Source organism: Microtus pennsylvanicus, chromosome 11 (assembly GCF_037038515.1).
Source record: "Microtus pennsylvanicus isolate mMicPen1 chromosome 11, mMicPen1.hap1, whole genome shotgun sequence".
Lineage (NCBI taxonomy): Eukaryota > Metazoa > Chordata > Mammalia > Rodentia > Cricetidae > Microtus > Microtus pennsylvanicus.
Window position 1 is genome coordinate 16,888,141 of NC_134589.1, and position 15,915 is coordinate 16,904,055.

Here is a 15,915-nt window from a genome sequence, read left to right on the forward strand (position 1 = left end):
CCGAATCAGGAAATCTCTCTACAGCACGCCACCAACAAACAGCAAAAATCTGTGTTAAACTCTCTCTCCCTTATTTTTAAGCCTTCTCAAGTTTTTTGTGGACTCAGTTAGCCACACGTCTGGGCGTCAGTAACTTATGACAGTGTTGAAATTGTCTTTATGATAAGCAACACTAAGAACTCTGAACATACCAATTTATGTAACACTCTGCGGTACAGCTCTGAAATTTTCTATTCTGTTAAGAACACTTAACCCGCTGGTTTGGGGGAAGGAACAGCTGAACCTCAGCAAAGGCATAAAGGGAGACCATTCTGGGAGTTTATACACCCGGGAATACAGGGTGGCAATAAAAGGAAGAAGCATTAAAGGTGACAGAGTCATGCATTTGGATTTGGCTACGGGGATACTGCAGTGCGCTAGGCAGCAGAAGCTTTCAACAGAGTGGTTGGTTGTTGGGACACATTGGGAGAAGCAGCCGGACTGATGCTCTTGCAAACCCTTTATTCTGGTTTCTACTCCCTGATTGTTCTCTGGCTTAAAGTCTCGATTTGTCTTCTGCAGTGTTTGGTATCCATGCAGAAGAAACTGGATTTTAGATTACTGGCAATAAAGTTAAAGTCTGACTGGAGAAATTTTTGTTTTCAAGACTAGGGAATGCATACTCTCCCTTCCCCCAGAGGCCGGTAGCACTCACTGTTCTCTGGTAGTCGTTTTGTTAGCTCCTCGAATTCTTCCTCTGTGATCTCGATCCCCATGTTTTCTAAAAACGAATCCAGGTTGTCGACATCAACACTGCCTTCTGAGTTGGGGACAGGAAGCAAATGCAGTAAAGCAGAACAATTCTAACTGGACTATTCAGCTACGCTGTTCTAGTGTATCTTCTCTGTAACGATGCTCACCCATTTTATTATGATTAAAAAAACCCCACTCATTTCTTGATATTATTGTTATGATTTCAAGATAAACACCAAACTTTCAGTGTCGCTCAGTAAGTGGGAGGGTAAAATTCTCCCAATTCTCCTGCTGGGCATGAGCCTACAGAGCAAAACCACCTTAAAGAATCTATGAAAAGTCAGAGGTAAAGCTGACTGACATTATGTAGAACAAGAATTATTTTTGTTGCACACGCCTGCAAATGATTGCTCTCTAGTTTTGACCCAAGTCTTTAGGCGAGAGACCACACCCTTCAATTCTTTTTGTTTTCTAGTTAAAACAACAATTCCCCTTAGGGGCCCAAAGGGAAAATCCCTGGAAGCCAAAGACTTCTAGTGCGGGAAAGTACGTGGTAGGTGCAGACTACACTGGCCTAAGTGAGGAAACAGTGGTACAAGAAAGCAAGGTGCCTCTTCTCACATCCAAAGAATGGCTTTACCTTCAAGAGACTTCACGCCCTTTGCCAGCCTTTTCTGAAAAACTCTTCCAGCATCTATAAAATAATGAAAAAAAAAAAGGTGTTTTGGGGAAAGATGGTACACAACTCCTACCTCAGAGAAAAGGGGATTCAAAACTCTTCGCCTAAGGAGCATTTTAAATACATACAGATAATACATGAACAAAATGCTCGGCGTCTCCGTGGCACATGATGAAATTCAAATAATAATGAAATGTCTAAAATCTCCCTTTTTCCTATACTGCAAAGTGAGCCGCTGTGCATGGGCATTCAAATTACAACAGCTTCTCTGGAAGGAAACTCACTCCATAAACAAAATACCTTTCATGCCACAGCTAAGTCTCCAGAGACTCCAGGCTGTTTGTACAGACTTATCTGTAAGAGCATGAAGTTAATGGAAGACACATTTACAGACAGGGGGCAGGAGTCCGTGTGTCGTAATTCTGACAGCAGGCCCAGCTTTGAAGAAGGACTAGACATAGTTTTCCTTTTGCTTATTTGTAATTTCTATGGTCAGCACATATATTAACACCATGAAAAGAGTTATAGATAAGACAATCACAAATATTATCCATCAAATAATCAGTCACTTCATGTCTGAAAAGCACGAAGAGCAAATCCATGAAAATTAGAGGCCTTGTCTTTGAGTTATGGAATTGAATGGATTTTTTTGTTTCCATGATTTGTTTTTAGTTTTATTTTATATCCAAATCCATTTTTTTTTTTGGCCTGGGGTTGGGGTGGGTCAGTCGGTAAGGTGCTTGCCTTGCAAGCAGTAGAGTCCGAGTTGCATCTCCAGAACCTGTACGATAGCATGGCAGGCTTGTAATTCCAGGCGGGGTGGAGACCAGGAGGGTCAGAAAGCTCAACGGCCAGCCCGGCTAGCCATGTGGGTAAAGTTCAGACCAGCAAGAGTCTGAGGATGACATCTGAGATTGTCCTCTGGTTTCCACACATGCATGTACCCATATGTATCTGGCACACATGCACATATATGATTTAAAAAATTCAGTCTTTCTCATTTATAAAATCACCTTTTTGGTAAAGTATATATTTTACTCCTGCAAAAACATGCAGCTATATTATTTAGCTCTTCTTGTCCCTCTGCTCTCATTCCTTCCTTGCCCACCCCTACTTTCTTGCCCTCCCTCCCCCATCCTCCCTTCCCTCCCTCCCTGTTCCTCTCTAAAAAACAAATCCAGTATAGCATTTTGGTGCAAACTTATAGCTGAAATTTTGATGATTTTTAGATTAAGATCTAGTGATGAGATTTTATCTGCATCATCATTAGGTTTTAATAGTTTTCAAGCATTTTTAGTGTGTTTGGGAATTTCTTTACATAGACACAAAACCAAACCATCTAACAAGCCCCGGTGGTACCCATGACACTTACCATCAACTGGCAACATATTCAGCAGACTTGAGTGTTGGTGAGGATTGAGTTCAATACCGAAGTTTCCCAAAATATCTTGAAGTCTATTTATATCAACTTTATTTCCTTCGAAAGAAAAAAAAACCTTGGTGATCATTTTAGAGTCTGAAATGATGAAATTCTGGTCCACACAATGTTACCCTTACAGTCACCTTCTCACACATTTCCTAGTAAGGCAAACATATATCTTGACTTTTGATTAAAAAAAAAAAGGAGCATGGTCTCCTAAGCCTGTTGGCAAAAAGAAACCTCAACCCTGAAGAAAATCAGAATCTATAAAGGGCCACTGAGTCAGGCTTACCTAGTCACCCCGAATGTTGCAAGATGTGATTATGACTAGAGAGGCTCGATTCAATTCAATCCTCTGAAGTATTGCTATTATTATTATTATTATTTGGGTATTTGCCTAGCTTCTAAAGAAAAGCCAACTAACTTAAAAGTTCACAAAGCCTAGAGGTGAGTGAAGCAATGAGCAGATGTGCTGTGAGAAGGTGGCGATACAAGCCTTGGCAGAGAGGGTCAGATGGGAGGGGTGAAAAGAATAAAGAACAGGTGTGGATGCTCGCCTGTAATTCCAGCACGTAGGAGGAGGAGGCACTAAAGTTTGAGACCGCCCTACCACTACAAGGTAATTTCAAGGTCATCCTGGGTTACACAGCAGGGTCTTGTCTCAAAACAATTAAAAAGAAGGGAAGGAGAAAAGGAGGGAGGAAGAAAGGGAGGAAGGTAGGTAGGGAATGACCTTTCAACTACTGAATAGCTGATCTAAGACACCCCCCCCCCCATTAAAACACTAGTGAAGTCTGGCTGAACTCTAATTCAAGATCAAAGGGAGAAGTAAAGTTGGATGCAAAAATTCATTATAAATATTTAAAATAATTATAAACTTATGATGTAATATTGGGGAAGTCCAAGCAAAACACAACAGCACAATAAAATAAAACGTCTTAGTAATGTCCTACCTGTGAAAACTTTTGCTTCATTTATTAACCTTTGCAATTCAGTTTTACGGTTTTCTATAAGACACAAAACAAACAGGACAGAAACATGACAACGAGACTATGAAAATGGTGTCGAGCTAAGGAGTTAGTGGTATTTATTTGCTCAGGAGAAAAAATGGAAGTCCAGATAGTAACACTGAACAAACACCTGTCTGAGGTGGGACTGGCGTGCCAAGCATAAGGAAATCTTAAGGGCAGTACAAGAAAAATAATCTAAAGTAAGCAAAAAAAGTTTAACCAGAACCTTATTAAATGAAGTATACACAGAGAATTTCAGATTTTGAATGAAATTGTAATAATTACTATTACTTACCAATTAAGCATACACACATATAAATGATCACACCCTAAGCATACTTTGCAGCCTGATGTAGTTTTCTGGTGTTTGTGAATAGGATCATTGAGAAAACCTCTTTATTTTTATTTATTTATTTTTAATACTTTTATGCGTGAATACCGTGTATTCTAACAATAGCCAGTTCTACATATCTTAGTTAAAAGCCTTAATTTTAAGTTCACTTTTTTTTTTTTTTTGCTTTTTCGAGACAGGGTTTCTCTGTGGTTTTGGAGCCTGTCCTGGAACTAGTTCTTGTAAACCAGGCTGGTCTCGAACTCACAGAGATCCGCCTGCCTCTGCCTCCCAAGTGCTGGGATTAAAGGCGTGCGCCACCACCGCCCGGCTTTAAGTTCATTTTTAAAATGAAACCAAGTAAAGCAAATTTGTCTCTCACCTACAGGGAGAAAAGAGGTACAACATTTTTAACAAGCACTTTTAGAAGTACTCAGTATCAGGGAAATTCAAGTTAGAGCCATTTGGGGGTAGGATGATTAGGAGTCCACAGCTGAAAGCAGGGGCTGGGGAGGTCAGCTCGGCAGTGAGGTCTTTCCCTAGTGCAGGTGTGGGCCTGCACTTGCTCCCAGGTATTATTGCTCCCCCAAACTGATAACACCAAACGCTGATAACAAGTGCCGACAAGCAGAACTCTTAGCACCACTGAAGTGGGAAGATACAGTGTCATGTCCTCAGCAGCTTCACTAGTGATAGTAACGTGTGGGAGGTATTTCTCTCACTCCACGTGCCTCTTGTGGGATGTGGCTGACACGTTCCTCACCCAGAAGCTACCTGGAATGTAGCAGGGCCTGGCAACTCCTTAAGCAATAACGTGTGAAGGCAGTGTGACGTGGCTTTCGAGGTTAGGTGACATAAAGAATGCAGTTTTTATCTCCCTGTCTATTAGGATGCTTGAACTTGTATCTCACTGCCCAGGCTGTGAGGAAGCTCAAGCCAGCTGATGCATTAAAACTCCATGGGGCATCCATGTGGAGAGAAACAGACTGTCCCAATCTTAACCCATTGTCTGCCATCAACACTGCACATGAGAGATGAACCTGCCGATGGCTCCAAAGCCAACTTCAGATGTCACAGACCAGAAAGGAGTCAAACCCACCAAGTCGCATCTGACTCTCACCTACAGAATTTGTAATTGCAAAATATAGTTGCTTTGTGCCACTAATTCTCATTGTGCAGTATTAGAAAGAAGAGAGACAGACTTTATAAGAGAACACACACATGTTGTCCTGGGTGAGCAGAACTAGTTTGAGAAAAACCAGAGTATCAGCTGCTTTTGGGTTGGGTGGAGATGGTTTAGAATAGGGTGTGAGGGAGCTCATGGAGGAGTGGCAATGTTCTGTTTTGGTAGATGTTACAGATGTGAACACTCAGACAAACCCAGCAACAGCACTATATAGGTTTGTATTGGTAATCACATTAAATGTAATAAAAGCTTCAATTGAAAAGCAGAGATTGTGAGACTCAATAAAATCACTCCAATTATATGTTATTTATAAAGCATACCCTTTAAACATGTGGGAAAAGGGAGGAAAAGACAGGCTGTGCAAGCAGGACAGAAGTATCTGCAACGTTGTTAACACTGCACTAAGTATTCTGCAAAGCAAGACATATCACTAGAAGTAAAAAAAAACCTTCATAATGATAAGTTGATTGAAATGAAATATGATATTCTCAATTCATACGTATTAAAATCGTTTAACACAGAAGATGGACGTGCATGCACAGGGTGAAGCAGGGTGGCACATGTCTGAGATCCACGTAGGAGGTTGAGAAACTGAACGTATCAGCAAGACCACTGCAGCTCACAACACACAGTCGTTTTAGTCCATGCCAAAGCACTTCGGGTGGCTTCCACTGCTGCTGTGTGGTGAGACCACACATAGGGAGCAGAGCGCCTCTGTGTGCTCACAACCAAGGCTGCTATGAAGCTGCCCAGTGGGGCGGGGGTGAGCACTCAGGATACCTCAGATTCCTTCTGGGCTTGATTTTGAATTAATTTTTGGCCGTCTAGCTTTCGGGGATCTTTTAATGCTGCCATTTTTTACAACTCCCACTCATTTACATTACTTCTAATAGGTCATGACCCATAGTTTAGGAAGCTGTAGTTCATGTTGTCTACCACAGACTTTTCTCCATGAGACCTACGTGAAAGGAAGAGACAGACACGTGGGCACTGAATTGGAAGGCCGCTATGCGGAGCGAGTTTACTTTAGTTATACCAAAAGAACATAAAGACTCAGTGCTTCTCCCTTTAAAAAGAAGTGCTAAGGCCATCCACTCAGGAAGATGGCCAAGGGGGTGGATTGAAATTTGAGTAACACCTATCAAATCTCCCTACTTTCTCTAGATGAGAAAAGATTTAATCCAGCCTGGTGCACACCTTTAAATCCCAACACTGAGGAGGCAGAGATAGGTGGATCTCTGCTAATTTGAGGCCAGCCTGGTCTACAGAGTGAGACTCTGTCTCAAAAAAAAAAAAAAACAAAACGAAAAAGGTAGAGTAAAAATGAGTTATAATTGGAAGATATGGTGGAGGGGGTGATGTTGCTTAAAATCTTTTTCTAAAATCTGCATGAAGCTGGCCAGAGACTGGATATGTCCTTTTTTTGGAACCAAGTTTTCAGAACAGCTTTTTTGATGTCAAATAAGTACTTATTAAAATAGGCTTTTATGATTAGTTTTTTTTCCTGAGACCTCAATTATAGTCAAAATTCTCACCATCAACTTTCAGGCTTTTTATTAGGTCTTCAAGCTCCTTTTGAGAGAGAGTCATCCCTTTATTTCCCAAAACCGTGTCTACTCTACTGGAATCAACCTTTCCTCCTGTGGGGGGAGAGAGAGAGAGAGAGAGAGAGAGAGAGAGAGAGAGAGAGAGAGAGAGAGAGAGAGAAGCAAAAGTTAGTGTTCCTCAAAACTGTGGCTAATTTTATTTTGCTCTTGTTGTATTTATATCCAACTTTTAGTATATTAAGAATGCTGGGTTTCAAGTTAAACTTGGAAGCGTTTTACTTAAAAGTCAATTCAAGTAAAAATATTAGCATGTTCAGATGGTGTATGGAGCTGGTTGATATGCTGATAGCATGTTCAGATGGTGTGTGGAGCTGGTTGATATGCTGATAGCAGGTTCAGACAGTGTACAGATATGGTTAATGTTCTGATAGCATGTTCAGATGGTGTATAAATCTGGTGGATATGCTGATAGCAGGTTCAGACGGTGTATGGAGCTGGTTGATGTGCTGATAGCATGTGCTGGTCTCTTTACGTAGCTTCCCAGCTGTCTCATTAGTCCCTGTCCTCCCACTTTCATAGAGCCTGTATAACGTGCTTACCTTTGGCACAAATGTCAGATTAACAGTCTTTGCCACTGGCTAAATTAACTCCAGATGTGGTAATTTTCCCCTAATTTTTATCACCGTGAAACCTGGGTTTCATTATTTTCTTCCTCCATTAAAAGTCTGAAAAACCCACACAAGGGCACAGACACTCTTTCCAAGTTACTCAGAAGGAACCACTGGGTGAAACATAGGTGGGTGACAAAAAAGCCCACATGTATCTGGCAATCTGAGTAGTAGGTGGCAGGATCCACAAGGAAATGGTACGAGTGGCTAGCACAGTGGCCTCAGATTCACCCACTTGACTAAGAGTCCTTCTTACCTTTAAGAAACTGCATACCGTCCAGCAACCTTCTCAGATAGACTTTCCCATCTGCAGGAAAAGATCTGTTCAGATCACAGAAGAGCAACGTGGAGCTTCATGAACCAGTAATTTTAGAGACTTTCCTTTAAATTGTCACGGGCTTTCCGGATTTCCCAGTAAGTGATGAAATTATGCAGAAGGTGTGGAATGTCCTAACTTCATCAGCCTGCCACAGCACATCATTTCCTCTCTCTTATCTCCTCAGTTTCCTATTACATCACCCTCTACCTTCTTTATTCTCATGCATGGTGTGAGAGGTCCTTCTGTCCATGTGATGCTTTTACTGGTTAATGAATAAAGAAACTGCCTTGGCCTGTTGATAGGGCAGAACTTAGGTAGGTGGGGAAAACTAGACTGAATGCTGGGAGAAGGAAGGCGGAGAGAGAGAGATGCCATGTAGCCTGCCGGAGACAGATGCTGGAACTTTACCTAGTAAGCCACAGCCACATGGCAGTACATAGATTAATGGAGACGGGTTAAATTAATATGTAAGAGTTAGCCAATAAGAAGTGAGAGCTAATGGGCTAAGCAGTGATTTAAATAATACAGTTTCTATGTGATTATTTTGGGTCTAAGCTAGCCAGGTGGCTGGGAACCAACAAGCGGCCTCCTCCAACATATATACTCTTGGTTAAATGCTAGATGGTTCAATGGAATAAAATTAATAAAAATACAACTGAACTTACCTGAAGATGATATAATTATTGATTTTCAAACTAAGGATTAGAAGGCATTAGTACTCTTAAGACATATAGATTAGCATCCCTTATCCAACTGTTTAGAAGCAGGAGTGCTTTGACTTTTTCTGATTTGTGGATATTTGAAGATGCCTTGAGGATGAGGTCCAAATTTAAAATAAATTCATGTTTCATAATTAGTTCATAATCCTATGTTCAGAGTAGTTTCATATGGTATTTCAGTTGTCTAATGTTTGGTTATGATCTATCACATGATACCACTTGTGGTATATCACCTTGCTGCTAGAACATTTCTTATATATGGAGTGTTGGATATCTGGACAGGGCTGTGAGAAGATCATTTAAGATGATATGGCATAGGACAATTACTATTTGGCAAGCAAGCAAGCAGAGACAGTTCTAGAGGTTTCCACAGTTTAACAATAAGCCTCTCCTGGGGTTTTATTCTGAGCGGAGCAGCTTACCATCTACGGGTACACTGTTCATTATTTCGGACTTGGGATTTTATTCCGAGCGGAGCAGCTTACCATCCACGGGTACACTGTTCATTATTTCGGACTTGGGGTTTTATTCTGAGCGGAGCAGCTTACCATCCACGGGTACACTGTTCATTATTTCGGACTTGGGGTTTTATTCTGAGCGGAGCAGCTTACCATCCACGGGTACACTGTTCATTATTTTGGAGAGCTCTGAGTCTGTAATTTCTATTCCCATGTCTCCAAGAACTTTATCCACATCATGGACATCAACTTCCTTTCCTGCAGATACATGAAATTTGACAGAACTATTTAATTATTACAGATGATAATGACATATTCCATGACAAAGTCAAATTTAATCAACATCTATTCACAAATCCAGTCCTACAGAAGGTACTAGATGGAAAACTCCAGTCCAAGGAAGTTAACTACACCTAGAAAAACATAGGCAATAGATAATCTCATACCAGCAAAATTCAAAGTAGGAAAACACACACACACACACACACACACACACACACACACACACACACACTGCTGCCACTGCCACCACCGACAAAATAACAGGAATTAACAATCATTGTTCATTAATATCTCTCAATATCAATGGACTCAATGTGTCAATAAAAAGACACAGGCTAAGAGAATGGATAAGAGAATAAAAACAGGGTCCATCCTTCTGTAGCACACAAGAAATACATCTCAATATCAAAGACAGACTTTACCTCAGAGTAAAGGATTGGAAAAAGATTTTACAAGCAAATGGACCTATGAAGCAAGCTGGTGTTCATATCCTAATATCAATCAAAATAAGAGTTCAAATCAAGATTAATCAAAAAAGATAGAGAAGGACATTTCATACTCATCAAAGGAAAAAAAATCTACAAAGATCATGTCTCAATTTTTAACATCTAAGCTCCAAATGCAAGGGTACCTATATGTGTGAAAGTAACATTTAGTAATGTTTAAATCACACAGCAAACCCCACACACTAATAGTGGGAGACTTTATCACTCCACTCTCACCAATGGACAGGCTGTCCAGATTAGAAGCTAAACATAAAAATAATGGAACAGACTTTATGGTTCAAATGGGCCTAACAGATATCTACAGAACATTTCATAAAAATACAAAAGAATATACCTTCTTCTCAGCATCCCATGGAACCTTCTCCAAAATTGACCATATTCTCAGTCAGAAAGTAAGTCTCAACAGATACAAGAAAATTAAAATAACCCCCTGTATCTTATCAGACTACCATGGATTAAAACAGGATTTCAATATCAACAGAAACAACAGAAAGTCTACAAACTCATGGAAACTAAACAACTCTCTACTGATTTACCACTGCGTCAAGGAAGAAATAAAGAAATTTAAAAAAAACTTCCTAGGATTCAATGAAAATGAATGCACAATATAGTCAAACTTATGGATCTCAATGAAAGTGGTGCTAAGAGGAAAGTTATGGCTCTAAGTGCCTTCATAAAGAGATTAGAGAGATCTCATACTACTGACCTAACAGCATACCTAAAAGCTCAAGAACAAAAACACATCCAAGAGGAGTGGACAGCAGGAAATAATCAAACTCAGGGCTGAAATCAATAAAATAGAAACAAAGAGAATAAAACAAAGAATCAATGAAAAAAGAGTTGGTTCTTTGAGAAAATCCAAACTAAAAGACAGAGAGAGAATAGCCAAATTTAAAAAGTCAGAAACCAAAAGAAGGATATAACAACAGACATCAAAGAAATTCAAAGAATCATTAGGCCATACTTTAAAAACCTGTATTCCACAAAAATGGAAAATCTAAAAGAAATAGACAATTTTCTTGTTAGATACCGCGTACCAAAGTTTTATCAAGATCAGATAAATAATAAATAGACCTATAACCCCTGTGGAGGCCCAAAAATGTGAGCCTATTCCACCTTGTCTGAAGGTCATAGAGTTTGAGGGTACTCAAAGTTGTTGACAACAACTGTGACTACACACCCTAACCTAGGGTGTGGTTATTTGGTGTTTTGAACATGAAAATGACCCATAGAGGTAGATCCACGCCACCCTGACTAAAGAGAATTCAAGCGCATACTTCTGTTCCTTCTTTGGAATCAGGAGGTTTGACCTAGGGAGTGGCTGACTTCAGGACACTTGGTCTAGGGTGGGCTCACTGCCTAAACAACAGAATGCCTTTCTCAAGAAATAATGACTTGATTGATATATTGGGGCAAGTATCTATTCTAGTTGTCTTTTGTATCATGTTAAAGCAGTCTTTTGCCTTCTTACCCCTTTTTGTATTGGGCTATAAAAACATATGGAAAATTAAACATGGGTGAACTCAGAACTCAGAAGGCAGAAGGAGAATTCAGCATTCAGTATTCACTTAGCCCTCCTGATACTATCCTATGTCCTGATACTATCCTATCCTCTTTTTCTCCTAACTTTTCTAATCCTTATGCCCCTACCCTGGAATGTATGAACCCACCGTGGCTAGGACTGCAACAGAAGTTACCCCCAAAAAAAGAAGGTTCCTGACAACCCCCCCAAGGAAATAGAAGCAGTCATTAAAAGGCTCCCAACCCCCCCCCAAAAAACAAACACAGGCATAGATGGGTTTAACTTAAAATTTTACTAGACTTTCAAAGAAGAACTAATACCAATAGTCCTCAAATTATTCTTCAAAATAGAAACAGAAGGAACATTGCCGAATCCATTTTGAGGCCACAATCACCCTATTATCCAAACCACACAGAAACTCAACAAAGAATTACAGACCAATTTTCCTCATGAACATTGATGCAAAAACTCTCAATAAATCCAAGGATACATCAAAAAGATCATTCACCATTGATGTGGGATTCCCCTCTTATGCAGTTAATATGTTTTATTGCCATTGGTTAATAAAGAAGCTGCTTTTGGCCAATGGCTTAACAGAGTAAAGGCAGGCAGAAAATCTAAACAGATGTACAGAGAGGGTAGACAGAGTCAGAGAGATGCCATGTAGCCATGGAAGGAGACAGCCAGCCAGAACCTTACTGGTAGGCCACAATCCTCATGGTAAAATATAAAAAAAATTGAAAAGGGTTAATTTAAGATGTAAGAGCTAGTTAGAAATATGCTTAAGCTATTGGCCAAACAGTATTGCAATTAATATAGTTTCTGTGTGATTATTCTGGGTCTGGGAAGCCAAGAAATGAACAAGCAGCCTCTGACTACACACAATGATCAAGTAGTCTCATCCCAGGGATGTAGTGATGGTTCAACATATGAAAATTTGTCAATATAACCCACTATATAAACAATCTGAAAGAAAAAAGCCTACATGATCATCTCATTAGATGTTGGAAAAGCCTTTGACAAAATCCAATACCCCTTCATGAGTTTTGGAGAGAACAGGGATTCAAGGGACATACCTGAACATAATAAAGGCAATTTATAGCAAGCCTATAGTCAACATCAGTTTTAATGCAGAAAAACCTTAAAGCAATTCCACTAAAATCAGGGACAAAACAAGACTGTCTACTCTCTGCCTATCTATTCAACATAGTACTCGAAGTTCTAGCGAGAGTAATACGACAACAAAAGGAGATCAAGGGGATATAAATTGGAAAGGAAGAAGTCAAAATATGGCTACCTGCAGAGAGACATATAACAATATACCCAAGTGACCCCAAAACATCTGTGAGGGAACTCCTTCTGCAGATAAACACATTCAGAGAAGTGGCTGGATACAAATTAGCTCTGAAAGAAAACAGTAGCCTTTCTATACACAAACAGCAAACAGCTGATATTAAAATCAGGGAAACAACATCCTTCACAATAGCCAGATAAAGCAAAGTATCTTGGTGTAACTCTAACCCACCAAGTGAAAGACATGTAAGCCAACCATTTCAAGTCTTTGAAGAAAGAAATTGTAGAAGGTATCAGAAGTCGGAAAGGTATCACTTGGATTGATAACAGTAAAAATGGCCATCCTACTAAAAGCAATCATGGATTCAACAAAACTCCCATCAAAAGTCCAACACAGTTCTTTATAGACCTTGAAAGAACAATACTCAACTTCATATGGAAAAAAAGAAAAAAACCCAGGATAGGTAAAACAACCCTGTACCATAAAAGAACTTCCAGAGGCATCACCATCCCTGACTTCTCTCTACTCAAAAGTTGTAAAAGAACAAATTAACTTGCTCCCTGCATGACCTGGGGAGCACCTCAGAAAAGACAGCCATAGAGTAGAAAGATTGCAAGAGCCAGTAGGTGAGGACCAGGGCAAAACAGTGTCCTCGGACATGACAGGACAGCTGTACTCATCAACCCACAACAGCCGGAGTTGCCTGGACACGGTGAAGCCAATCAACATTCCAGTATGGGAGTGTCATGAGCCCCCACTCCTAGCTGAGGAGCTCTGACCACTGATAGTTGTAGAGAGAGTCAGTTCCTTTAAGGCTGAGGACCCTGGTGTCAACCACACTCAGGAACATGGCCCTACTCCCATGAGTATAGCTGCACTGCAGACTGATTCATCCAGTTGGGAGGAGTTAGTGGAAGGAGTGGTAGGTGAATGTGATAAAAATACACTGCACATCTATATAAAGTTCCGAAGGAATTAAAAATATATAAACTTTAAAAACAGAAAAAAATTGAAGCTCTCACCTTTTTGACCTGATATGTTGTCAGTTTTTTTCTTGTACTTGTCTTTACTTTGACCTGAGCAGTCTTTAAAATATAAGTTATTATTTCACTGAAGCATACTTTTTAACTTCAGATTTTAAAAGGCCCAAGTTCTCTCTTAAAACCATTAAATCTTAAAACTTATATTAAAAATCCTTACATAAGATTGAGTATATTTTTATTACCTGGTGTTCTCTCAAAAATGTCTAATGAGAGAAAAGCAAAATCGGTTTACTACAAAAGAAATTACAATCATCTATTTGCTAACTTTCTTCTTACCTATGACAGACTCTATTTTATCCATCAGTTTTCCCAAATCAATTTTCTTATGGCCTCCTAAGACAAGAGGGGAATAATAGCACAGACTCAGAAAAAGCTGTATCTCTCAAGAGATCCTTTATATTTAAGATTAATTATGTACTAAGTAAACCAATAAAGTAAATCTAACTAAAATGAAGACTTACATTTGATGGTAAATAATGAACAAAGATATTCTAAAAATGTTTGAACAAAAGGCAAATTGTGAAATAAGCTTATCTTCTTATATTTAAGAAAATTCAAGTTGTAATTCTAGCTACTCCATAATCTTCAGTACAAAAGTTAACAAATATTGACTTTTGGCAGTGTTGGCTTGTGACCTTCTGGTAAAATTCTATCATTTTGCACTACTGCATCCTTTGGAGCTTTGGAACAAAAAATACAAAAAGTGACATTTTTCTTCTTCAATCATTAACAAAAAGTATGTCACATACATATTCTAGGTGGCTTCGCTTGGGACTGAGCAGTCCTCCAACTTTACTTCTCAAGGTCATGATTTTCTCAATATTTGCAAAGACTGTCATCTTGTGTTGTCAGCTGTTGACTGAAACGGAGGCCCATGTTAAGCAGCAAGGAATTTGGGGTTGGGAGGAGGCAGCAGAAATGACTTGAGTGGTTAGTGACTCCTTGAACCAACTGGCTGGTATCAGGTTAGTCATCAGCTTGCTGTATCATTTGTACCCATTTTAAGTTAAAATGAATCAAATTAAAATTATAATTACACTTTGCAAAAAACAACACAAGTGTGTAAGGAAAAGTCATTTTCCTCCTTTTCTCGTCTCTCTTTAGTTATTGTAGTCTGTGGTAACGGGTTGGTACACAGCCTCTAAAAATGCTCACGGCTCTAAGTAGTATGCTATGTGTACTTTCACTTTTCAAATTTATTATTACTATTACATCAATAACAATAACATCAGCTAATGCCATGTGTCTTCCTCTGCCATTCTTCACTGAGCTGGACACAGAAGCAATGTCACTGTTGACCGGCTTCTGTGTGGTGCTATGGACTCAAGCTCAGGCCTTCATGTTCCCACAGCAAGTGCTATGCTGTCTGAGCCATCTCTGTAGCTCCTGGGTTTTTGGTTTTTTTTTTTTTAATTTTAAAAATTTTATTTTAACTTGGTGGTGGTGGTGCACGCCTTTAATCCCAGCACTCAGGAGGTAGAGGCAGGCAGATCTCTGTGAGTTCAAGCCCAGCCTGGTCTACAAGAGCTAGTTCCAGAACAAGTCCCAAAGTTACAGAGAAAAGAAAAAAGAAAAAAAAAGATTTTATTTTCTATGTGTGAGTTCTTTGGCAGCATGTATGCACACCAGTACATGCCTAGAGCCTGCAGAGGACAAAAGAGGATGCTGGGTCCCCTAGAACCGGAGCTATGGATGTTTTTCAGCAGCCATGTTTGGAACTGAACCTGGGACCTCCCTAAGAGCAAGTGCTCTATACTGCTGAGCCACCTGGTCAGCTCATTTTTGCTCTCTGAGAAAGGATCTTAGTTATCAAGTAGCCAATCCTGACCTCGAATTCAGAATTCCCCTGCCTCAAGTTGCCCGGTTCTGTGATTGCACATGTGCACCATCACACCCCATCTGTGCACATCTCAAACACCAGCAGCATACTCTCGCTTCCTCACGCACTTGCCACCAGTGACAAAATTCAGAAAGGAATAGGAAGAGAGGATGGATGGAGGCAGGAAAATTCAAAATCCACAACTAGAAGAAGGAAGAATGGTTGAACACATGGAATACACTGAATTAATGTCAATGAGATATGACTGAAGATCCTGTTTTCCTAAAATCAAACAAGAATTCTTACCTCATCACTAGCACAAAACCCCTACTCTGGGATGTATAGAGGAATAAACAAAGGGGTTTCAGGTTTAAAAGGTC

The 15,915-nt window shown here is 39.8% G+C and overlaps 1 protein-coding gene across 1 annotated transcript in view; it reads right to left on the minus strand.

The window, feature by feature from the left end:
• Efcab3 (EF-hand calcium binding domain 3) overlaps positions 1 to 15,915 on the minus strand; it is a 370,379-nt gene that overhangs the window by 125,091 nt on the left and 229,373 nt on the right. The window contains 8 exon segments of the mRNA XM_075941765.1: positions 695 to 799; positions 1,373 to 1,426; positions 2,784 to 2,888; positions 3,785 to 3,838; positions 6,894 to 6,998; positions 7,830 to 7,880; positions 9,223 to 9,327; positions 13,993 to 14,046. Of these exon segments, the coding sequence (XP_075797880.1) occupies positions 695 to 799; positions 1,373 to 1,426; positions 2,784 to 2,888; positions 3,785 to 3,838; positions 6,894 to 6,998; positions 7,830 to 7,880; positions 9,223 to 9,327; positions 13,993 to 14,046 (633 nt within the window).